General features: G+C 51.5%; 1 protein-coding gene across 12 annotated transcripts in view; it reads right to left on the reverse strand.

The window, feature by feature from the left end:
* The window catches only part of TANC2 (tetratricopeptide repeat, ankyrin repeat and coiled-coil containing 2), a 327,280-nt gene that overhangs the window by 21,332 nt on the left and 281,713 nt on the right, over positions 1–24,235 (reverse strand). For all 12 annotated transcript variants that reach the window (XM_064174070.1, XM_064174071.1, XM_064174069.1 and 9 more), the window contains 6 exons: positions 19,435–19,543; positions 13,281–13,403; positions 12,265–12,501; positions 7,743–7,928; positions 6,796–6,889; positions 220–353 (listed from right to left, as the gene is read on the reverse strand). In XM_064174070.1, the coding sequence (XP_064030140.1) occupies positions 220–353; positions 6,796–6,889; positions 7,743–7,928; positions 12,265–12,501; positions 13,281–13,403; positions 19,435–19,543 (883 nt within the window). The remainder of the gene's footprint in view (positions 1–219; positions 354–6,795; positions 6,890–7,742; positions 7,929–12,264; positions 12,502–13,280; positions 13,404–19,434; positions 19,544–24,235) is intronic.

Raw genomic sequence — 24,235 nt, forward strand, 5'->3', positions numbered from 1 at the left:
ACCCTTTGGGTCAGGAAGGTGGCAGCTGCTTCCCTTTGCTCTCATGCACAGGCAGGAGCCAGCCCCAGCTCAGGGTCTCTGAAGCACAGATATCACTTCTCACCCCTGCAGTGCCCCAGAGGAGTGAGGCTTGTCCTCTCTGCTCGCATGGCAGCAGGACGGAGGGGATGGCCTGCCCTTACCTTCCCGGGCACGGCGCTGCACAGGGCACCCACTCACCTGCCAGTGGCCCTGCCGGACGGCGCTGAAGAGCGGAACGACCCCGCGGCGGTTGGGCTGCGCCACCGCAGCGCCCTGCTCCAGCAGCAGCCTGCAGACCTCCAGCTTCCCACGCCCGGCTGCCGCTGTCAGAGCTGCAGGGGAGAGAAGAGCAGTGAAGGGAAGAGGCCGCTCGCTCCATGGGGCTTTTTCCTACCCCAAAGTAGGGCTCCCTGATGGATACCAAAGCAGAGGTGCCTGAAATGCCAAAGGTGTCTCGTGGCAGGTAAAAATGAACACAGGACACAGGTTGGCTCCCAGAATCACAGCAACAGCCAGGCAGGCAAAGCCCCTCGGGAGCACCAAGTCCAACCTAGAACCCTGCTCTACAAGATTCACCTTAAACCATAGCCCTAAGCACCACATCCAAACCACCCTCAAACACATCCAGGGTGAGTGACTCCACCACCCCCCTGGGCAGCTCATTCCAGTCCCTGACCACTCTTTCCATGAAAAACTTCCCTAATGTCCAATCCAAACCTCCCCAGCCTCAGTGTGAGGCCATTCCCCCTTGTTCTGTCTCCAACTACCTGAGAGAAGAGCCCAGCAGCAGCCTCTCCACAACATCCCTTCAGGAGGCTGCAGATCAGCACAGTTCTAACTCTTCCTTCAGCAGTTTACTCCAAACTTGCATGGCCACATCTCAGTGTCACAGAAAGAGGCTGATTGGGTCAATCAGCCTTGATTGTTTTCTGCAGGTGGCAGTGGAGCCAGGTAAGAACTGCAATAAGCAGAACACCACCTGCAGGAAGGTGTGACCGAGGCTCAAGGTGTTGCTGTGAACAAACACTGAACCTTGTCACATGAAGCCTTCTACCCATATGCTCCTGCACCTTGCCCTACTGCAAAAGCCACAGGCAGCAGGGCTGAGGGTGTCCTAGCAGGGACACAATATCCAGAGGAAGCAGAGGCTTTGGGGTAGATGCTATCTTGATAAGACCTCTTGCAGCCTGGCCTGGACCACGACTACCAGAGAACAAGTGAGAGGGCAGGCTGGAGGCACTGCCAGATCAATGCTGGCCACTAGATGTCAATGAGATCTGTGGCTCTCCTCTGAACCAGCAGAGAGTGGTGCAATTCAGGTGAGGGACTTCAATTTTTAATGCCTCACTTTAAGCTGCAGATCTTGGAAACCAGAGAAAGCATCAGAAAGCAGGAATGGTCTGAGCATGTACCCCACTTCTCCAGGAAAAAGGCTGATTCCAGGCTTTGCTTCTAGCCAGGACTGATCCTGCCAGTGAAGACCTTTGTGCAGACCCTGTGTTCTCTCTCCTCAGCAGCAGCACAGATGCTGACAGCATTACAGGTGGGTAGAAGCACTGCTTGACAGCTCTCTGCCTGGTACAGTGTGCTCTATTGACTCAGAAAGCATGGCTGGGTTAGACAAGACACTTGGCACTCTGAAAATAGTCCTGAGTGCAAGACCTGCCTTTGACTTGTCTTTGCTATTCACAGCATCACAGGATGCTAGGGGTTGGAAGAGACCCAAAGAGATCATTGAGTCCAAACCCCCTGCCAGAGCAGGACCATTCAATTGAGCTCAGGGCACAGAGGAACACATCCAGACAAGCCTTGAAAGGCTCCACAGAAGGAGACTCCACAACCTCTCTGGGCAGCCTGTTCCAGCACTCTGGGACCCTTGCAGTCAAGAAGTTGCCCCTTGTGCTGAGCTGGAACCTCCTGTGCTGCAGCTTCCATCCACTGCTGCTTGTCCTATCTCAGGCAGCGGTGTGCAGAGCCTGTCCCCCCCCCGACCCCTAGCCCTCAAACATTGATAAACATTGATCCAATCCCCTCTCAGCCTTCTCTTCTCCAGACTAAGCAGCCCCAGGTCCCTCAGCCTCTCCTCATCAGGCAATTTAGACTTTTCAGTCCCTCCCTCCTCTCTTAACTTTCTGTGCACTTCAGCACAGCTCCTCCAGCTCCACGCTCTGCTACTTCTGGTGGGAGGCTGGAGCAGAAGGTGGGAGTCTATTTCTAACTGACGTACCTTGGTTCTTTTCCCCTTTGAAGTACAGCTCTGTGGGATGGCTGATTACGAGGTGTTGATGGCTTTCCAACTGCAACACTGCTAATGGGGGTGGGGGGATTTAATTAATGGGGCTCTGCTGCTCCACATTCAGGTTGAGTTTTCTTCTCTTGGGGTTGTGAGACACCAAGAGTTAAAAAGACCCCCCCCCTAAAAAAAAAAATCATCCTCTTGCTGCCACAAGCAGAACATGCTGCAGAAATCTATAATCAGCTCCATGTGGGTTTGAAACGTAAGGCACAAATATAGAAGGAGGACTGTGTGTAATGTGCACAGCAGAGGGGTTGGAATGCAGGGCTTGGGGGTTCTATTTCTAAACCTGCCCCCACTTGACAGGTTGCAGGTTAATTTGAGGTATTTCCACGTCAGAGGGACTTGAGTTTGCCACAATGAAAGTACTGTAAAGCACCCAGGGGTTTGGTGTTCCACCACGGAATGTTCTCTGCAGAAGGCATCACTGAAACAAGATGATTTGATCCATGGCTGTACCCTGCTCCACTCTACCTGAACTGATGGTGTCTTTTTGCTGCTCTGTTCCTCAGGGTCAAAGCAGCTGGCATGGCTGCGGAGCTCCAACCTGTCCTTTGCAGCTCAAGAGAAGCTCAAAAGCTTCTGTGCTGCTGAGCAGTCAGACCTTGCTGCTTCAGGAAGGTTCCACACTGATGACCTGGATTTGCTGCCTGCTGCTGAGGGAAGCATATCCAAGCTCATCTTGTGTAACACACAGACAGACATTTAGCCCCAGAGCTGCAGAAACCCTCCAAGAGGTGAAAGGAGCTCAGTCTTAGCAGACCAACTCGCTAAGGCACACTCAGACTTCAACAGTGCCTGTGCTTGGAGCAGAAGGTTGGACTGGCTAAGCCCTCTGGCCCCACAGCTGTGCTGAGCTGGACAGTGTGCTGCTGCTCTGGGCCCCAGTCCTCTGGCTCCAGCCCTCTAACCAAAGTGGCTGCTGACAGCCCCAGGCTCCAGCTCCACTGCTGGTACCTCAAGCCCAGAGCACTACCCTGGGGCTGGTGTCCACTTGCCCGAGCCCAAAAGCTCAATTACACCACGCCAGGAAAATTCTAGAAGGATTTGCTTATTTAAGCAATTATCCCTCCTGGGGTGGACTGAACCCATTTCTGACGTCACCAAAGCGCCTCACAGCAGCTGCTGGTCCCCAAAAACCCCACAGTGCAAGGTAAGGCTGTGCCTGCCTGCTGAAAGGAGACTGGAGAAGCCAAGGAAAGGTGATGAGAGGAAATGGGAGAAGTGGAAAAGGTTTTGTTTGAAGTTTTGCTGCCTGCCAGAGAGCTCCTGTGGTCCAGCACGAACAAGGTGAGATCACCAAGCCCAGCCAAGGATCCTGGGATGGAAAATAGGAAGGTTCATTTTGTAGCTTTTCCATGAAGCCCTAGTGCCAGGAGGACAACTCAGCACGCAACAGCAAAGCCTTGGCACCAGCTCTGTACAGAAGTTGCTGGGTTTCTCAAAACAGGGCTCAAAACTAAAGCAGAGACAAGTTTCAGATGTGGCCCTGCACTTCCTCTACCACCAGACCAGCCACAGCCTCCAGCACCAGGGATCTGCAACAGCACATTCTGCTGCTGCCTCTGTGCTGTGTGGCTGTTTGCTTAGAGAAAAAGCTCCACAACTTTATCTAGAGAAGAAACCATCAAATTGCTCCTTTGTGGCACGTGGATCCATTTCACAGCCTGGCAGCAAGACAGCCCCAGTCTGATGGAGTCATTCTTTGCACCTCCAACTCTGATGGAGTTATTACAAGTGACTCAGATACTTCTTTTTCTGTGTTGGGTTTTTGGTATTAGTTTTGTCCCAGAGGGAAATATTCCATCTGGAGCTGGCTCGAGTGTGCTGTCAGCAGTTCCTATACTTATGATGTCACTTGGCATGGCCACTTGGATGTTATCAGGTTGATATCACCAAGCCAGGCAGTCAGCTCTGCTCTGCTGAAGATCAGAGACACAGCAGCAAGTGTCAGAAAAGCAGAGCAGACATGATGCAGGCTTTCAGAGCAGTTGTTACTTTCAGGTGGGAACCAGCACTGCTCTTCAAATGTATCTAAACTCATCATTTAATGTGGGGGAAATCATAATCAAACAACCTGAAAGGGAGTCTTGGGATCCATGTAAACTTGTCCTGCTGGTGACAGGACCTGAGACTGCTGAATGTGGAGGCTTTTGCTCCTTTTCCCACCTTACCTGCCACTAGTTTTAGTGGGATACAGGAGTTCTGCTTTGAGATGGGCTCCTCAATTTGTGCGTGAGTTGTGAATCACAAATCCACATTCCCAACTGTCCCAGCTGCTCAGAAACCCCTCTGAGGCAGAGGACACCCCAGACATCTGAGTCTAGCCTTTGGTACTGCTGGGGGCAAAGGTATGGGAAAGGGAAAAGAGAGATGGAAAGGGTTCTGCTGAAGAGTCCTTGAGGCAACAGGCAGGCTGGGAATGGCAAAGCTACTCAGGACACAGGGAAGGAGGAAAGAGAAGAGCTGGACTGTGTCAGGGAGGAGCAGAGCATGGCTAAGTGGGGCAGTGTGAACTGTGAAGGCAGCCCCAGGAAGGGGCAGCTTAGATGCCAGCTCAGCAAACACCTGTGGGCTTTGTTGGATTCATCCAGAGAAGCCAAGACTGTCTTAATTCAGGGTTCTGAGAGCATCTGATGCTGCCTATGAGGTTACACTGAGAGGAGACATCTTAGTGGGTTTTGATGCAACTCTGGATCACATCCTGTTGAGAAAGTAGCCCTCAGGACCCAGAAAGCAGAGAACAAACACTTTGGAGGAGCTGGTTCAGGTCAGCCTGTGAACTGTGGGCTCACCAGTGGCCAAGCCACTGTCATTTCATGTAGCTAATTCCACATCAATTAATTGTCTCTCTGATCACACCCTAGGGACACTTTTAAAGCACTACTTTGTGCCTTTATTTCCACTACTAAGGCACAAAGTCACAGAACGTTAGAGGTTGGGAGGGACCTCGAGGGATCACTGAGTCCAACCTCCCTGCCAGAGCAGGATCACCTAGAGCAGGTCACAGAGGAATGCATCCAGTCGTTGCCATTCAGTACTGTTCCTGTGGGTGCAGGAGCTGACTCTTTCCCTGATGCCTCCTGAGTGCCCCAGAGCAGCCCAACCACCCAGCAGGCTCCTACTGACACATCTCATCCTTCCAGCTTTGTCCTTCAAAGCTCAGGGGCAATACTTTCTGATAGACTTCACTCATTACAAAGCTCTAATAAAGCTTAATTTCCAAAGGTAGAGCAGACAAACCAGCTCAAAATACATCCCAGCTTTTTCCTGCCCTCCTTTCAAACCAAACCTGACCTGACCAAAGCCCAAGCCACATGCCAGCCACTTTTTGTACCCTTGGCTGGTGTCACTTTTAAGCAGAACTGACAGAATCAAACTCAGTGCTCCCTTACCCAGACAGGAACATTACCTTGGTGTATTAAGTTGACAGGAACATTAGCAGTGATGCAGGCAGATTAGTGAGCTGAGTACAAAAGACAGCAGATGATATTTATCACATTGTTGGAGTGAAAAGCCAACAACTCCAGGTTTGAGGAGCTCAAGAAATGGAGCTGGCTGAGTGTTCCAAGGCTCTGGGGTGGGCAGGGGGCTTTTGTTCTGGGAGCAGCTAGGACATCAGGGCTCTGGCATGACAGCCATCAATACAACACAGCACTGCACCAAAGGACATCTGATTCATTAGCAGGTGCTAAATAATGGCAAGTGTTCAGAAAACAACTGAAGTCATCAGAGTCACAGGACTGGCAGGGTTGGAAGTGACCTCAAGGATCATAGAATGGTAGAATGGTTTAGGTTGGAAGGGACCTCAGAGCTCATCCACTTCCAAAACCCTGCCAAATGCAGGGACACCTCCCACTAGAACAGGTTGATCAGGGCCTCGACCAATCTGGCCTTGAACACCTACAGGGAGGAAGCATCCACAACCTTCCTGGGCAACCTGTGCCAGTGTCTCACCACCCTCACGGTGAAGAACTTCTTCCTAACATCTAATCTAAATCTTCCCTCCTCTAGTTTGGATTCTTTCCCCCCAGTCCTTCCACTACCTGACACCCTAAAATGTCCCTCACCAGCTTTCTTCAGATATTGGAAGGAAAGGGGAGAGAGAGCCAAGGAGCTGCTTTGGATAAGTATCTTCAACCTCAAGAGAGAAAGAGCAGCAGTTTGTCTGGATCTCACTTAACAGGAGATGGTTCAGAGAAGTCAGTGGCCTGGCTGTGTCTGGCTGTCAGAGATGCAGCATCCCTGCATGCTCCTGAAAAGTGCCAGGAGCTGCAGAAGCTCAGGATTTTCAACCTCAAAACTTCTGTTTGACTTGAGCTGAGTGCCAGCCCCACCCTGGCACCTGTACCTGCGACGAGATCAGAGGAACTGATCCCCCCCTTCATCCAAACAGCATCAGGGCTCAGGGATGCTCCAGGTGACCGTGAGCCCCTAAACACAAACACAGACACGCAGGCAGCAGCTCCAGCAATCACCTGTCTCTCCCCACAGGCTGTCAAAGCTGTTGATTTGTGCTCTCTCCACCTCTTCTTCATCTTTTTCTGGAAGATCAAGCAGGTAGGAGACGATCTGAAACAAGATGACAAGTCAGCTCACGAACCTGCCTGCCTCCTGCAGAGCCTGCTGGCACCTGAGCACCAGCTGCTCCCAGCACACAGAGCAGGGGGAACAGTCTCTGCCTGGCACCCTGAGCTCAAGTAAATATTCCTCTAGAGATCCATCACTGAACCTGCTGCCCTGCACAAGCAAAATCAACCCCCAGTGTCTTGCTGTGACCAGGCAGGATGAGCCTCTGGAGTGCCACTTCCCTCTAACTGTGTCTGCCCTGCTGCAGTGGCTCTGAGTGTGCAGTGGGTGTGCTCTCTTCTGCTGTGACCAGTGTGTGTCCACCTGCACTGACTCACATAGTGGGGTGCAACGAAGAACTTCCTCACAGGCTCACAGGATGTCAGGGGTTGGAATGGACCCAAAGAGATCATTGAGCCAAACCCCCCTGCCAGAGCAGGACCACACAATCTAGCTCAGAGCACACAGGGACACATCCAGACAGGCCTTGAAAGGCTCCAGAGAAGGAGACTCCACAACCTTTCTGGGCAGCCTGTGCCAGTGCTCTGGGACCCTTACAGCAGAGAAGTTCTTCATGTTGAGGTAGAACTTCCTGTGCTGTAGTTTACATCCATTGCCCCTTGTCCTGTCACAACTGAGAAGAGTTTGTCCCCTCCTTCCTGACCCCCAGCCCTCAGATATTTATAAACATTGATTAGATCCCCTCTAAGTCTTCTCCTCACCAGGCCAAAAAGATCCTGTCTAACCCTGCTCTCCCCCAGCTCCAAACCATTCCCCCCTGTCCTACTTCCCTCATGAAACAGCCAACCCTCGTCTGCCCAGCCCGCAGAGGCCGTGGGGTGCTGGCAGGTCTCACCTCGGTGTAGCCCATGCTGGCAGCAGCTATCAGAGCTTGCTGGATGGCATGGCTCTTCTTGAACACGCCCTGCTGCTGCCCAGCCATGGTCCAGTCACACTGGATCAAGAACTTCACCACCTCCAGGTGGCCTCTGAGGGCAGCGTGGACCAGGGCACACTGCCCGTTTTTGTCCAAGTGATCCACCTGGAAGAGATGGGAAAATGCAATCAGCCAAACCCTGGCCAGGATCTCTTCTTTCCTTCAGCTTCCAGCTCTGCTTTCAAACTAATGCCACGTGGGCAACACAGGCTTTGCCTGGTGAACTCCCTTCCATGACCTGAAAACAACCACTCCTGCAGCAGCTCTGCCTTCAGGCTCGGGCATCCTCCCAGCCGCAAGTGTTTGCTTTGGGTCACCTACCCCTGGGTTTAGCTTCAGCCAGACTCAAAGGCTGGAAAAGTGTTTTCCTCTAAGTGTTCTGAAGTCCAACAAAGGTCTTCTCAGGCTGACTGAAATCACAGAACCACAGGGACCTTTCAAGGCCATCTAGTCCAACCCCCTGCAGTCAGCAGGGACATCTGCAACTAGAGCAGGCTGCTCAGAGCCCCAACCAACCTGACCTGGAATGGAGCTAAACTGGGCCAGGGTCTCAGCACTCTCAGTGTCAAACATTTCTTCTCTCCAGTCTGAATCTCCCTTTTAGAGCTGGCAGCCTTCTAAGGCAACACAGAGGTGGTGAGTGGCTGGAGGGAAGGGCCACTGGGTGGCAAACCTTCAAGTGCTGCACTACGGCTTGAGGTAGCAATAAGCACAGTTGTGGAGTCATAGATGGTTGGAGTAGGGAGGGACCTTTAAAAGCCATCTAGTGCAAACCCCTGCAGTCAGCAGGGACATCTCCAACCAGAGCAGGTTGCTCAGAGCCCCAAACAACCTGACCTGGAATGGTTTCAGGGATGGGCATCTACCACCTCCTTGGGCAACCTGGGCCAGGGTCTCGCCGCCCTCAGTGCTAACAATTTCTTCTATCTCCACAGTCTGAATCTCCCTCTTTCAGTTTCTAACCATGACCTCTTGTCCTGTCACAACAGGCCCTGCTCAAAAGTCTGTCCCCAGGTTTCTTCTTGGCCCCTTTAAGCACTGAAAGGCCATCAAAAGGTCTCTATGGAGCCTTCTCTTCTCCAGGCTAAACAAGCCCAACTCTCTCAGCCTGGCCTCAGAGCAGAGGGCTTCCAGCCTCTCACCATTGCTGTGGCCTCCTCTGGACTCACTCCAACAGGTCCATGTCCCTCTTGTGCTGATACAGTGGTATCACCTCCTTTATCCACAGCCAGAAGAGGAACACCAACTTGTTTCCAAGATCTCACTTCTTTTGAGAGACACAGAAGCTCCTCAGCCTGCAGCCAAAGGAGCCTGACAGCAGGAGCCCAGCGCAGGCAGAAGTCAGCAGGGACTTGGCAGCCCTGTGGGAGCTGATGTGGTTGGCTTTGGAGGCCAGGGCATGGCTTCACTTGATGCCTCAACACAGCAGCTGAGATTTCCAGGGCCTATCCCAACAGCAGTGGCTTGGAGAAAGCAGGGCAGGGGGCTGAGCTGTCCCCCTGCTCATTCACCTCTCCTCTCCCTTCTCATGTGGTAAGCACGGGGTTAGAGCCATTGGACTGATACTCTGTTAACTCTGGTTCTGGAATACACAGGAGGAAGATTCCTCCCATTGTATCACATTAATATTAGGAATATTCTATTGTCTCCCAACTTCTGCAGCAGTCAGTGCTGCAGCTCCCTGTGCCACCTCAAACACCTCAGCCTCCACACTACACCAGGCTGGTCTTGGGGTGTCTCCTCACTGCAGCCACAGGGGTACTGAAGGAAAGCTCTGAGTGGTAGGACTCTCACATTACACTCTGTAGCCCAAATATTCCTTCTCTTGGAGAGGGAATGGTTTTTCTTCCCAGCAAATGTCAGGGTTCCACCCAACTCTCTCAAAATATCCCAACAGAAGCAGATTTGCCTCTTTTTTTTTTTCTCATGTTGTCCTCATGTTGTCCCAGACAACAAAGCAAGACCTGAAAGGGTCTCTCAGCCATCCCAGCTTCCATCCCAAAGCTACCCAAAGCCACAGTTTGCTTTCTGAACTGAAGCTAAACATACAGAGAAACCACAAATTGTTTCCAGGAGGCTCCACTTCAAAAAGCAGCAGAACTTTCTTCTTCAACAAAGTATTTCAACTCCAGCCCTTGTGCACAATTAGAACCCCAAGCTCAGCAAAGGGGACTTTGCTAGGACAGCTCTGACAGGAGATTGGAGAAATGTGTCTCAAGGAGATAGTTAAAGAATGCTCCATGCTGCAAACACAGTGCTGCCAGCTTAACCCCCCCAGGGCCAAGGACTGCTCCACAGCAAGCTTCAGCAGGCCACCAGTCCAGTGCAAGTACAGGACCACAGGATGCTAGGGGTTGGAAAGGACCCAAAGAGGTCATCAAGTCCAACCCCCCTGCCAGAGCAGGACCACACAATCTAGCTCAGAGCACACAGGAATACATCCAGACAGGCCTGGAAAGGCTCCAGAGGAGGAGACTCCACAGCCTCTCTGAGGAGCCTGTTCCAGTGCTCTGGGACCCTTCCAGTTAAGAAGTTGCCCCTTGTGTTGAGCTTGGACCTCCTGTGCTGCAGTTTCCATCCATTGCTGCTTGTCCTATCCCAGGGAGCAGTGAGCAGAGCCTGTCCCCCCCTCCTGACCCCCAGCCCTCAGATGTTTATAATCATTTATCAAATCCCCTCTCAGTCTTCTCTTCTCCAGACTAAGCAGCCCCAGGTCCCTCAGCCTCTCCTCATCAGGCAGTGCTGCAGTCCCCTCATCATCCTCATAGCCCTCCTCTGGACTCTCTGGAGCACATCCCTGTCCCTCTTAAACTGGAGAGCCCAAAACTGAACGCAGTACTCAAGATGAGGTCTCACCAGGGCAGAGTAGAGGGGCAGGAGAACCTCCCTCGATTAGGCAGTTCCAATCCATGGCAAGTTCCTACCCTGGGCCTGAATTCATAGAACCACAGAATGTTTAGAGATGGAAGGAACCTTTAAAGCTATCAGTCACCCTACACTCAGCAGGGACTCCTGCAACTAGAGCATGTTGCTCAGAGCTCAGTCCAACCTCAACTGGAATGGATCCAGGGATGGGCATCTCCCCCTTCTCTGGGCAACCTGGGCCAATGTCTCACCACCTTCAGTGTCAAACATTTCTCTCTTCTCTCCACTCTCAGTCTCCCTCTTTCTGTTTCAAGCCATCAGCCCTTGTCTTGTCACAACAGACTCTCTCAAAACTCTGTGCTCAGCTTTCTGAGCAGCTCCTTTAAGCACTGAAAGGCCACCAGAAGGTCTCTCTGGAGCCTTCTCTTCTCCAGGCTGACCAAGCCCAGCCTGGCCTCACAGCAGAGGGCTCCAGCCTAGAATTCTGCAGTGGTAATTCTAGAATCCCAGGATGCTAATCACAGACTCTCAGAGTTCTTCTTTGGTGTTTTGCTTACTTTGGTGCCAATGGAAGATTTTCAAAGCCACCACATTTCAGCAGAAAGTCCAACCCTGCACAGCAGCATCCTGAATTCACAGAATGGTTTGAGTTGGAAGGGACACTACAGATCCTCTAGTTCCAACCCACCTGCCAGGGACAGGGACACCCCTCAGATAGACCTTGCTCAAGGCTTCATCCAGTCTGGTCTTAAACACTTTCAGGGATGAGGCATCCACAGTTTCTCTGAGTAACCCATCCCAGTGTCTTACCACTCTCATAGCAAAGAACTTCTTCCTAATGTCCAACCTAAATCTCCTCTGCTCTAGTTTATGCCACTGCTGGAGGATGTTCTTCAGTCAGCCACAGCCTGCAGCCTGTGCCTGAAGCACAGAATCACAGCATGTCAGGGGCTGGAAGGGACCTGGAAAGCTCATCCAGTCCAACGCCCCTGCCACAGTAGGATCACCTCAACCAGATCACACACAGGGACACATCCAGGCAGGTTATAAATATCTCTAGAGAGGGAGACTCCACAACCCTCCTGGGCAGCCTGTGCCAGGATTCTGTCACCCTCACAGGGTAAAAATTCCTTCTCATGTTTACATGAAACTTCCTGCCTCAGCTTCCACCACTGCCCCATGTCCTGTCACTGGCATCCCCCAGCAGAGCCAGCTCCAGCCTCCTGGCACTCACCTTTATAAACATTGATAAGGTCACCTCTCAGACTTCTCTTCTTCCAGCTAAAGAGCCCCAGCTCCCTCAGGCTCTCCTCGTAAGAGACATGTTCCATTCCCTTCACCATCCTCCTGGCTCTGTGCTGGACTCTCTCCAGCAGTTCTATGTCCCTCTTGAACTGGGGGGCCCAGAACTGGACACAGTACTCCAGATGTGGTCTCACCAGGGCAGAGCAGAGGGGCAGGGGAACCTCTCTTGACCTACTAACCACAGCCCTTCTAATCCACCCCAGAAGTGCCTCAGCCCTGCTGGCCACAAGACAGCTGGAACAGCTTCAGTCAGCTCTCAGAGGAGCCTTACCTTGGCCCGTTTCTTGCAGAGCAGCACCACGATGCTCAGGAATCCAGCAGCAGCTGCATAGCCCAGGGGGGTGAGGCCACTCTCTGAAGCAGCATCCACGTTGGCTCCGAACTCCAGCAGCAGAGCTACCATCTCCGTGTAGCCCAGGTGGGACTGGACGCACAGGACCGGAGCATTGTTCAGCACCTCCGTCCGGTAGTTCACGTTGGCGCCGCCTAGGATCAGCAGCCGACTGACCTGCGGGGGCACAGGCAGCTCAGCCTGGCTCAGCCCTCTGCAGCCACAGCACTGCCGAGGCTGGGAGGCAACTCTGAGATCACCAAGTCCCAGCTGCTCACCCAGAGCTCACAACCTCGCCGCTGCTGCTAAGCCACTGCCACTAAACCACAGCCCTCAGCACCACATCCATGAGTCTTCCACATCCCTCCAGGGATGGGGACTCCACCACCTCCACCACTGCCTGTTGCTCTTGCCCCAGCTTGAGATCACAGATGTTAGGGGTTGGAAGGGACCCAAAGAGATCATCGAGTCAAACCCCCACTGCCAGAGCAGGACCATACAGTCTAGCTCAGGGCACACAGGAACTCATCCAGACAGACTTGAAAGGCTCCAGAGAAGGAGACTCCATAACCTCTCTGGGCAGCCTGTGCCAGGGCTCTGGGACCCTTCCAGTCAAGAAGTTGCCCCTTGTGTTGAGCTGGAACCTCCTGTGCTGCAGCTTCCATCCATTGCTGCTTGTCCTATCCCAGGGAGCAGTGAGCAGAGCCTGTCCTCCTCTTCTGAGCCCCAGCCCTCAGATATTGATAAACATTGATTCAGTCCCTTCTCAGTCTTCTCTTCTCCTAACTAAAAAGCTAACAAAAAGATCAACACCCAGCAAGCTGCTCAGCACCACCTGGCCAGGACCACTACCATAGGCAGGCAGCTACAGGGAACAATCTATGTGCTGTGCATTGGTTGGGAGCTTCTCATGCAAGCCCTGAACCTCCCCAGCCCTCCTCCACCTTCTCCAGTACCTTTATGTTTGGAGTGTAGAGGTTTCTCAGTGATGCCAAAGCCATTGAAAGGCCTTCGGTGCTGTAGGAGATCCAAAGCCCTTGCAGGATGGAGGAAGAGACTCCAACTTTTTTACTCAGCCCCTAAAAAAAAGAAAAGAAGACTCAGATCCAAGCTCACCAATGTGCTCAGTTACACTGGGCAGATCCTCCTGTGTCTTTGGACTTCAGAGAGTTGCAAGCTGCACTCAGTGTAACACAACAGTGGGCCAGGTCCAGCCTTTGCAGGGAATAAGCTTATAAGGAGCAACTTGGAAAGGTTCTGTGGCCACCTCCAAGGTCTAGGAAAGGCAGATCAGACTGTGAGCCACCTGAAGCCTTTCAGCAGCCTCAGAAGATGCCATGCCAAGGAGCACAGAGTGCTGCTTCTGCAGCTTTTCAGTGAAGTGCACATTCCTCTGGCAGAACTGAGCCCCAGCAGTTCCTCGTTACTCACACAGCTGAACTAGAGGACAATGTCTGCTCACAAAACAACTTGAGGAAGCCTCAAACACAGCCTAGAGCAGCATTCCTCCACCTCATTCCAGACTGTCTCCACTCTTCTCACTGCTGTCTGTGATCAGGCTGCATGCAGCATCACAGAATTCCAGCATCTCAGCATGGTGGGGGTTAGAAGGGACCTCTGGAGGTCACCCAGTCCAGCTGCCCTGCTAGAGCAGGGGTACCCACAGCAGGTTGCACAGGATGGTGTCCAGATGGGTTTTGAATGATTCTAGGGAAGGAGACTCCACAACCTCTCTGGGCAACCTGTTCTGGTGCTCCACCAGCCTCAGTGTAAGGAAGTTCCTCCTCCTATTCAGATGGAACCTCCTGGGTTCCAGTTTGTGCCCACTGCTCTTTGTCCTTTTGTTAAGCATCACTGGAAAGAGTCTGGCCTCATCCTCAGATCCCTTCTCAGACTGCCCTTCTCCAGGCTCAACAGCCCCAGGGCTCTCAGCCTGTCCTCCTCACAGAGCTGCTCTGGGCCCCTCAGCATCTCTGCAGCCTCCACTGGACTCTCTCCAGTAGTTCCCTGCATCTCTTGAACTGTGGAGCCAAGAACTAGACCCAGTGCTCCAGATTTGGCCTCCTTAGAGCAGAGTAGATGGAAAAAGCAATCTTCCTTGACCTGCTGGTCACACTCTTCTGAATGCATCCCAGAATAGTGATAACCTTGGCCATGAGGGCACATTGCTGGCTCATGGTGAGCCTTTTGTTCATTAGCACTCTGAGGTACTCTGCAGAGCTGCTTTCCAGCAGGTCAAGCCCCAGCCTGTCCTGGTTCAGGTTGCTATCCCTCCTCAGGTGCAGGACCCTACACTTGCCCTTGTTGAACTCCATGATGCTTCCCTCTGGCCAACTCTCCTCCTGCCCAGGTCTCACTGAATGGCAGCACAGCCTGAGGGGGTGTCAGCCACCCCTCCTGCTTTGGAAATTTGCTGAGGGTGCATTTTCTCCCTTCATCACTGACAGAAGATGCTGAACAAGACTGGAGCCAGTCCTGAGCCCTGGCGAACACCACGAGCTACAGGACTCTCTGTTGCTAATCAAACCCCTCTGAGCTCTCTTTCCAGCAGCACTAACTGGCAGAACAGACTCTTAACCAAGGTGCCCTGCTCCTACTGAAGGAGCAATAATTGCTCTAAGAGATGAGAGCAAAGTGCTGGATCAAAGAGCAGAGCAACAGGCTTGCAGCTCCGGCACCGAGCTGGGCTGCTTGCTGTGCTCGCTTGGGTGAGGTGGGTACGTCCCACATGTTGCTGTTCTGCCGTGGATGTGCCATCAAAGCCTGCAGTTTCCATGGCAACCCTACACCATCCTTCACTCTGTTTGGATAGCAAACCCTGGTTCCTACTTCCCCGCACACAGTGTGGTCCCTTCTATCTGTGCGATGCAGCAGGATCCTGCTGCAGCTTGAAAGGCTTTTGTGTGATGGATTAACATGGATGGCATAGGGCAGGGGGGGTGAAAACCAGCAGCAAAAGGTGGGATTTGTTTTCCCCCGAAGGAAGATGAGCAGGAATCATCATCTGAGCCTGTTGCAGGACTCAGCTGCAGACCTCTAATACTGATGTGTGAAACAGATTCTGAAGCATCTCCACAGCCATCAACAGATTTGTCACTTGAAATGGTTTTACCATAAAAAGAAGCAACAGATTAGACAAGCTCTTATAAATAACAACTCCACGAGCTTGTTTCCTTCAAAGGGAGAGAAAGAGAGAGAGAAAAAATATCTGCTTGTGTTAAGAGGCAGAAAAAGAGCTTGGGAAATTCAGCCCCCATTAAACGCTGCCTTTGGAATGACACAAACCAGGACGCTGCAGTCCCAGATTAGATTTCAGTCAACTCAGTGCAGTGTAATTGGGCAAATGGAAAACAATTTCATAATAAACTGTTAAAATAATTTAAAAATAGTTATAATAGGCTCAAAGGCATAAGTGGAGCTGCTTGAGTCACCATCAGGAGCAAGGGAAAGAGTGTCTGCTTTCAGAATAGCCATCTGAAGAGAATCACATGTGCTATAAAGACCTTGACTGCTGTATTAGAGACACAGAGATCAGGCCAAGGCATAGAAGATGACATTTATCCCTTCAAGAATAAACACACCCAACACCATCAGCATTCAGCTGCAGAGACAAAACTGCACCAGTCCTCACTGTACAGATCTCATTGAATCACACAGGTTGGGAAACACCTCCGAGATCATCGAGTCCAACAGCACCATGGCCACTAAGCCATGTCCCTAAGTGCCATGGTCATGTCCAGGGATGGTGACTCCACCAACTCCCTGAGCAGCCTGTTCCAGTGGCTGGCCACTCTTGCAGGAAAGAAAATGTTCCTAATATCCAACCTAGACATTCCCTGATGCAATTTGAGGCCATTTCTCTCCTCCTATAACTTGATACTTGGGAGAAAAGAGTGATCTCACCTCACTTCAACCTCCTCTCAGGGAGATGGAGAGAGCAATGAGGTCTCCCCTCAGCCTCCTCTTCTCCAGACTAAACAACCTCAGCAGCTCCTCACAAACCTGTTCTCCCACTTCTGGAGACTCCTTTCTGGATTGTTGACATTTCAGGTAACTACCTGAGGATGAAATGAGACTTCTCTTCGGTTGACTTGAAAGAGAGATGTCAGCCTGAAGTTTGGGTCTTCCTGCACCATTACTGCACTTTTCCCTTCTTGCCCTTTTATTCCATGCCAGGCCTTCCAAGCTGGGTTTCCATATGCTCCCATTAGGATAACTGCTTTAAGAGACTACAACATTTGTACTTCCACCCCCCAAAACCAAACAACAAACCAAAACTGCCTGAGGATGGTTTTGCTTAAAAGAGAAACCTGGCAGGTCTCAGTCATGCATGAAGAGGGGATTGTGAAAGAGCCTTACCACTGACTGGGGTGTCAGACCATCACCTTGTGTGTCTCTGCATCACTGAGACTTTCCACTTGGATTTCCCCAGTGCCATGGAATCACAGGATGACAGAACTGTATTGCTTGGAAGAGACCTGATAGGTCATTGAATGCAGTTGTTAACCCAGCACTGCCAGGGCACTGCTGAGCCATGCCGCTTGGCACCTCACCTGTACCCTTTGAGGGATGTGGACTCCACCACCTCCCTGGGCAGCCTGTTCCAATGCTTGACCACTCCTGCATCCTAATCTCCAACCTAAGCCTCCCCTGGTGCAACATCATGAGGCAGAGCAACCTGACACCTCAAACCAAAACACCAGCAGTGGTTTCTTCTTCGCTGGGGCCATCTGACACAGGACCAAGGCATGGCCTGACCATGCACATTGCCATGTGTGAGTGCTTACCAAGCCAAACAACAGCCCCAAACAGTGTTTGGAGGAGGCACTGAGCTGGAACATTGCAGACTCTGTTTAAGATCTCGAGCACTCTTTAAAGAAAACATTTCCAGGAGCCCACAGACTCCTTATCCTGTGGTCCTGACTGGATTTGCTTCTAAGCAAATATTTGTTTCTCCATCCAAGTTTCTCAGTCTGTCTGATCTTCTGTTGGAGCCATTGCCAGTATGGAATGGGGTCTCTGCCAAGTGGGGAGCATGTCAGGTCACCCATGCAGGCTGTTTTCCCTCACGTTAGCATGTCAGAGCAGCAGCTTTCTGCAGGCACAAAGAGCCCAGTTCTGAAGGGCTTTATGGAGGTCTGGTGCCATTGTAGTGCCACTTCACCTACCCAAGGAAGCCAGGAAAGGATTAGAACAGGGTTAAAGCTGTTTGCCCAGTACTGAGAGTTGGGTGTAGAGACAAGCCTTGGTTAGGGCAGAAAAGTTGTTTGTCCTTCCCCAGTCCTTGTCAGCACCTTGTGTGAAGTAACAGTGGGACACCCACTACAACTCTCTGAAAGCAGGCTGGAGAGAGGTGGGGTTGGGTCTCTTCTCCCCATGAATGAGTGACAGGATAAGAGGAAATGACCTCAAGTTGCACCAGAGGAGGTTTAGGTGGGAGAATAGGAATAATTTCTTTGCTGCAAGAGTGGTCAGGCACTAGGACAGGCTGCCCAGGGAGGTGGTGGAGTCACCAGCCCTGGAGATGTTCAAGAAATGTGAGGCTGTGGCACTTGGGAACATGGTTTAATGGCCAGGGTGAGGTTGGGTTGATAGTTGGACTTAATGGTCTTAAAGGTCTTCTCCAACAGAACCAATTCTATGATTCTAAGTCCTCATTAAACACTTATTTAAAACAACAACAACAAAAACCAACCAAAAACCCCAACCCATTGAAGGAAAAGCCAATGACTCAACTTGACAGCACTTCTAACCCAGCTCAACCAAACCTCTACAGCACTTCTAAACCACATCCCCTTAGCCTTGCCACCAGACACACTGCTCTCACTGCAGAGTTGCAAACCCAAGCAGCTCTTGAGGGGTCCAGACTAGAAGGCTGTGTTGCCATTTCCCATCTGCTAATTGGTGTTTTCTACTGCTGTAAACATTGCTCATTTACACCTGGACTGCACTGGCAACTTGTGCACCCCAGGAAAACTGCCATTTGTTTTGAGTCTGAAACTTTGGTGTTTGCTTCCACCATGGAAGTGTGAAATGAAGATCATTTGGATCCAGACTGAGATGTAAAATGCAGCTGAGCTGCAAATTGCAGTGAACTCACTGCTGGATGTGGCATTTACACACTGCTTGGGTGAAGTGCAGCTCCAGGTTTCTTCCCTGGATGAGGCACTTGGTGCCATGGTCTAGTTGGCTGGATAGGGCTGGGTGCTAGGTTGGACTGAATGATCTTGGAGGTCTCTTCCAACCTGGTTGATTCTATGATTCCCTCTGGCTCCAGCCACTGGCTGCCCAAAGGGAGACTTCACTACTCCACTTGACGGGGAACTGGGCACAGGAACTCGATGGGAACTGGGCACAGGAACTTAATAGAGAAATCCAACAGGATTCTATGACTCTATGACTGACACAAGGCACAGGCTGTTTGCTCCAGAAACACAGGAGTGCTGAAGTCTATAAAGTCCTATCCAGAGCAGACAGAGGTACAGCCTCATCTTCACCACTGCAAAGCACAGATCCTGATAGCTTTACGAAGTTCTGCATTGCCTGCAACCTTACAAATCCACCCTCTCATTTCCAGCTCCTGGTCCACAGCCCACCAGGCACAGGGATGACACTTATGGGCCATGCTGATGCTCACATCAAAGCTTGCCCTTCACTTACCCAACTCTCAAATGTCTGTGTGAGGACATCACCAGATTTTATCAACCATCACATTCTCCATTTACAATCATCTAAATTTTGGGTTGGATTCCTCCAAACCATCCCTTTTAAAAGATCTTTGTGTGTGTATGTGTCTAGATGGTGTTGCAGGAACTCATCTTACCTGGGGAAGAAACCTCAGGGTAGAAGAGTAATTTTAGGTAAGGAGACTATCTGCTGAACATACTCTGAAGGATGTTTTCACTTCAAGGATTTCTTATATACCAGAGCCAATTTTCTAAGGCTTCACTTTCCCCCCTGGCCCCCCCTAAAGCTCACTTTCAGCAGCCCGAAGCGATCACACTTCTTATAGCAGCCCTAAAACAAGAGGAGACTGAACACTGCCAGCGCTGGCAGATCACACACAGCAGGGATGAGACTGGCATCAGTCTCGGCTTCAATTTCTGTTACCTTAAAGATATGTGCTTTGAGGATGTGATGTCCCAGCTCAATGGTTTGCTGTCGATTAAGTTTTCCTTCTTGACGGGAAAACCAGAAGGCAAGCAGTGTGTGGCCACTCCTAAAAGCAGAGGAAAAGAGTGTGTTAGGATTTGCTTGTGTCAGCAACCAAACCATTTGTGCTCCTGCTAAGCCTTCAGCCTCATTCCCCCCTCATCTGAGGGAACAGAGCTGGAGCAATTCTCACTTGTAAACCACCAACTTAGCGGTTCCTTTGTTATTTGGTGACCACTGGGAGCTCGAATCTCCCTCAAACACTGGAGGGCAGACAGCAACAATAAAGCAATGTATTGATGAGATGTAAATATGGACACACCAGAGGTCATGAAAGCTGAAGTGGCACTTTTGAAGAGGAGAACTGCACTTTGAAAGGATGCCAGCAACCCTGAAGCCATCAGAAATGAGATACTTGTAATGGTCACACTTTAACCCCCTCACGCCTTAAATGACAACCACGTTCTGCACCCTGGGACATGTCCTGCTGAGTGAGGCAACTCTGCTTCCATGTGCAGCTCCTTCTGAACACTCTCCAGCTGGTCCAGAAAGAAAGATCATAGAATCATAGAACTCTCTCCGTTGGAAAAGACCTTAAGATCCTCCAGTCCAGCGGTTCCCTAACTCTGCCAAGGCTGATGCTAAACCACAGCCCTCAGCACCACATCTCTGCATCTCTAAAACACCTCCATGGATGGGGGTTCAAACACCTCCCTGCAGAGCCTGCTGCAGTCTTTGAGAACACTTCCAGTGAAGAAGTTTCTTCTAATGCCCAACCTAAACCTGCCCTGGTGCAACTTGAAGCCAACCTCATGAGATTAAACAAGATCAAGTGCAAGGTCCTGCAGCTGGGTCGAGGCAATGCCAAGCACAAATCCAGGCTGGGCAGTGAGTGGCTGGAGACCTGGGGGTGCTGGTGGAGGAGAAGCTCAACAGGAGCCAGCAGTGTGCACCTGCAGCCCAGAAAGCCAAGCAGAGCCTGGACTGCAGCAGGAGAAGTGTGGCCAGCAGGGCCAGGGAGGTGATTCTCCCTCTCTATTCCCTCTGGTGAGACCCCACCTGAAGTCCTGCATCCAGCTCTGGAGCCCCTATTACAAGAAGGATGTGGAGAGTGTCCAGAGCAGGGCCAGGAGGATGCTCAGAGGCTGCAGCAGCTCTGCTGTGAGGACAAACTGAAAGAGTTGGGGCTGTGCAGGCTGGAGCAGAGGAGGCTCCCAGGTGACCTTCTGGTGGCCTTCCAAGATCTGAAGTGGGCTCTAAAAAAGCTGGGGAGGGACTTTTGAGGCTGTGAGGGAGCGGCAGGAGTGGGGGGGATGGAGCAAAGCTGGAGGTGGGGAGGAAGCTGTTGAGCAGGAGAGTGGTGAGAGGCTGGCAGAGGTTGCCCAGGGAGGGGGTTGAGGCCCCATCCCTTGAGGTGTTTAAGGCCAGGCTGGCTGAGGCTGTGGGCAGCCTGCTCTAGAGTAGGGTGTGGGTGCCCATGGCAGAGGGGCTGGAGCTGGATGATCCTTGTGGTCCCTTCCAACCCTGCCTGATTCTATCTCCTCTTGTCCTAGATGCTTCTAGGGCTGACCTACCAGGTTAACAACCAAAGCAAATTAAGTGAGCTACACACAGAGCCCTGTTTAAGGCAAGATGCAAGAAGAGACAACAACTTGCATTGCTAAGGGTGATTTTTACCAACATCCTTAAACATACAAACTTCCAGCCTCTGACACCAGCAGTTCACCATGGCTGAGTCTTGTCAAAGATGCAAGAAGCTGATTCTCCACACACACAAACACAAGTGGTGCAAACCCATGAAGCATGACAGACCATTCCTGCATGGGATCAGCAAACCCCTGCCCCTGTGGGCATGCATGGATGCAATGCTAAGAGAGGCAACAAGAAGGGGAGGAGGCCAAGAAGGCTCCAGCCTTGGACCTCAGTGGGGACTTGGAGTTTCTTGGCTTTGGCAACCAAGTTCTGTTTTCTTTAAGCTCCTAGGAACTCTCAAGGGAGTCCTTTTTAACTGACTTTATTTCTACACAATCACAGAACCCTTTTGGTGGGAAGAGACCTTTAAGAGCATCAAGTCTAAGCACTGGTCCAGCACTGTCAAGGCACCACTAAACCATGTTCCTTAGCACCACATCTACATGGCTCCAGGGATGGGGACTCCATTACTGCCCTGGGCAGACTTGACAAACCTTTTGGAGAAGAAACTGTTCCTCACATCCAGCCTAAACCTCCCTGGTGCAACTTGAGCCTCTCCTCTTGTCCCATCCTGTGTTCCTTGCCAGAGGAGACTGACCTCCATCCATCTCCAGCCTCCTTTCAGGGAGTTGCAGAAAGCCAGAAGGTCTCCCCACAGCTTCCTTTTCTCCAGACTAAAGAACCACAGTTCCCTCAGCTGCTCCTCACAAGACCTGTGCTTTAGACCCTTCACCAGCTTCATTGCTCATCTCTGGGTCTGCTCCAGCCCCTCAGTGTCCTTCTTGCAGTAAGAGACCCAAATCCAAACCCAGTATTTGAGGGTTGCCAAATACAGGAGGACAATCCCTTCCCCTTTGATTTCACTGCACAGAAGCAAGCACACTGCTTCCAGCCAAAGGACACAGAACACAAATCAACTGTGGCTTTAAAAGGGCTTTTGAGGACAGGGAACATTCTAAGCCCACTGCTGTTTGGTAGAGCAGAAAAGGGCTTTGAGTGGCCAGGCAGCAAGAGAAGGTGACAAAGACAGGAGCCTCACAGCAGTGAGCATTTACAGCCCTCCTCTGCCCGGGGAGATTGCTCAGCCCTTCTCAGAATAAACTCAGGAGAGAAGTGAAAGGCTCTCAGTGTCACAGCCAGGTGTTTGGGAAGGTCTCCCCCAGGGCCTGCCAATGATCCTCCTTTGGAGCAACAACACAAAGGTTCATCTGAGCAAAGCCTGGTGACACTCTGCCAGACCTCGTGGCACTGGTGGGATTGGAGACTGCCTGCTGGAGGAGCAGGGGGGAAACAAAAGCCTCTTCCTTACCAGCCTCAGGTCACAGAGTCATTTAGGTTGGAAAAGACCTCTTAGATCAAGTCCAACACCACTATGGCCACTAAACTATGTCCTGAAGTGCCTGATCCTCTGGTTTTTTGAATCCCTCCAGGGATGGTGACTCCACCACCTCTCTGGGCAGCCTGTTCCAGTGCCTGACCACTCCTGCAGGAAAGAAATGTTTTTTTTTCACATGGAACCTAAACCTTCCCTGGCACAACTTGAGGCCATTTCCCATAGAGTCATAAGGCTGGAAAAGACATTTAAGATCACCAAGCCCAGCTGTCAGCCCAATAGCAGCATGCCTGCTAAACCATGGCTCTGGAGACACTGAAGAGCAGCAGCTCCCATTCACACATAGTAAAATCAACTCTTCCACTGCTGACTCCTCCTGCTGTGCCTCTCCCCAAGCTGCAGTGAAAGTTGTAGCCAAGCAATAAACTGTTCTCTGAAATGTTTGTACTGACTGGGGGTGCCCTCCACCCTTTGGGTGACTGCAGCTGAAGAAGAAACTCTCTCCCTTGGCATGCTCTGCCTGCCACACTCCTCTCTCCACACCCTGGCCTGGCACACGGCAAGGTGCCTGTGTCAGGATCCCGTAGCTCTGTGCTCCTCAACACTGGAGGAGGAGAAGCTCCTGCAGATGGTGACTCTGCCCATCAACACATAGCTTGGATATCTCATCTGAGTGCCTAAAATTAGGCAGGATGCCCTGTGCAGAGGGCAGTGCCACCCATTCCCAGGCATCTGTGCTGTGAGAATTCTCCATATAGCAGCAACAGAAGGGACAGAGCACAAAAAGCTTGGGAAACAGAAGGTCCTGGAAGTGGTTGTAGCACCTTAAGTTATCTACAGCTTGTTGTCTTGCCTTCCTTTTGGTCTTCCCCTCTTTGTTCTCCATTTTTGGAGTGGGAGAAGAGTACTGAGTCACATCCCTTTACAGGAGACAGACAAATCTTACTTGTTGCTTACACTGCTGACTCCCCCAGGAATGGCCATGGGAAGGAGAAACAGATCAGAAGGAACCAAGTGATTATGAAGCACACCTTGAGTGTCACACTGGACACAGCTCAGGTGATGAGGTTTGGGCAGCAGAAAGAACCTCAGATCACTCTGACACACTCAGCACATCCCAAGAGCTCAACAGACTCCCAATGCTCAGGGGCTGGGGAAGGGTCAATGCATTTACCCCCACTGTAAGGTTGGTGGTGCAGGTTCATCCTGAGCCTCCACCTCACTTTCCTTCTGGGGACAGCCACCAGGATGCTGATATGAATCACAGCTTTCTGCTCCAGATCCAGGAGAGGCTGCACAAAGGGACCCCACAGCCACCCCCTGGCTTCTCTATTTCACATCACAGAATGGGAACTAATCCCAGTTGTTTGCATGGGGGTGGAAAACTCTTTTGAGAGCCTTTGGGAAGGCTTGGAATGGAGCTGTAACTAATCCATAACATGAACTGAAGATCCAGAAACTTCTGCTGTGCCTTGCCTCAAGAGGGGAAGTGTAGCTCCTGACTGCCACACCAGCCTAGGTGCCACACTTGGCTCCCAGAGGGCTTTCTCAACCCTGGCTGGAGAGGAGTTTACCTGCACTGCTTCCTTGCATGGCTTTGGCTGTCATCAATGAGACATGCTCAGGGTGGGCAGGGAACTGCTTGGGAGGGTACAGCAAAGGGCTGTGATGATGGTGAGGGGACTGGAAGATCTCTCTCCTAAGAACAGCTGAGGGATTTGGGGCTTTTAGCCT

This window comes from Pogoniulus pusillus, chromosome 40 (assembly GCF_015220805.1).
Source record: "Pogoniulus pusillus isolate bPogPus1 chromosome 40, bPogPus1.pri, whole genome shotgun sequence".
In the NCBI taxonomy this organism is placed as follows: Eukaryota; Metazoa; Chordata; class Aves; order Piciformes; family Lybiidae; genus Pogoniulus; species Pogoniulus pusillus.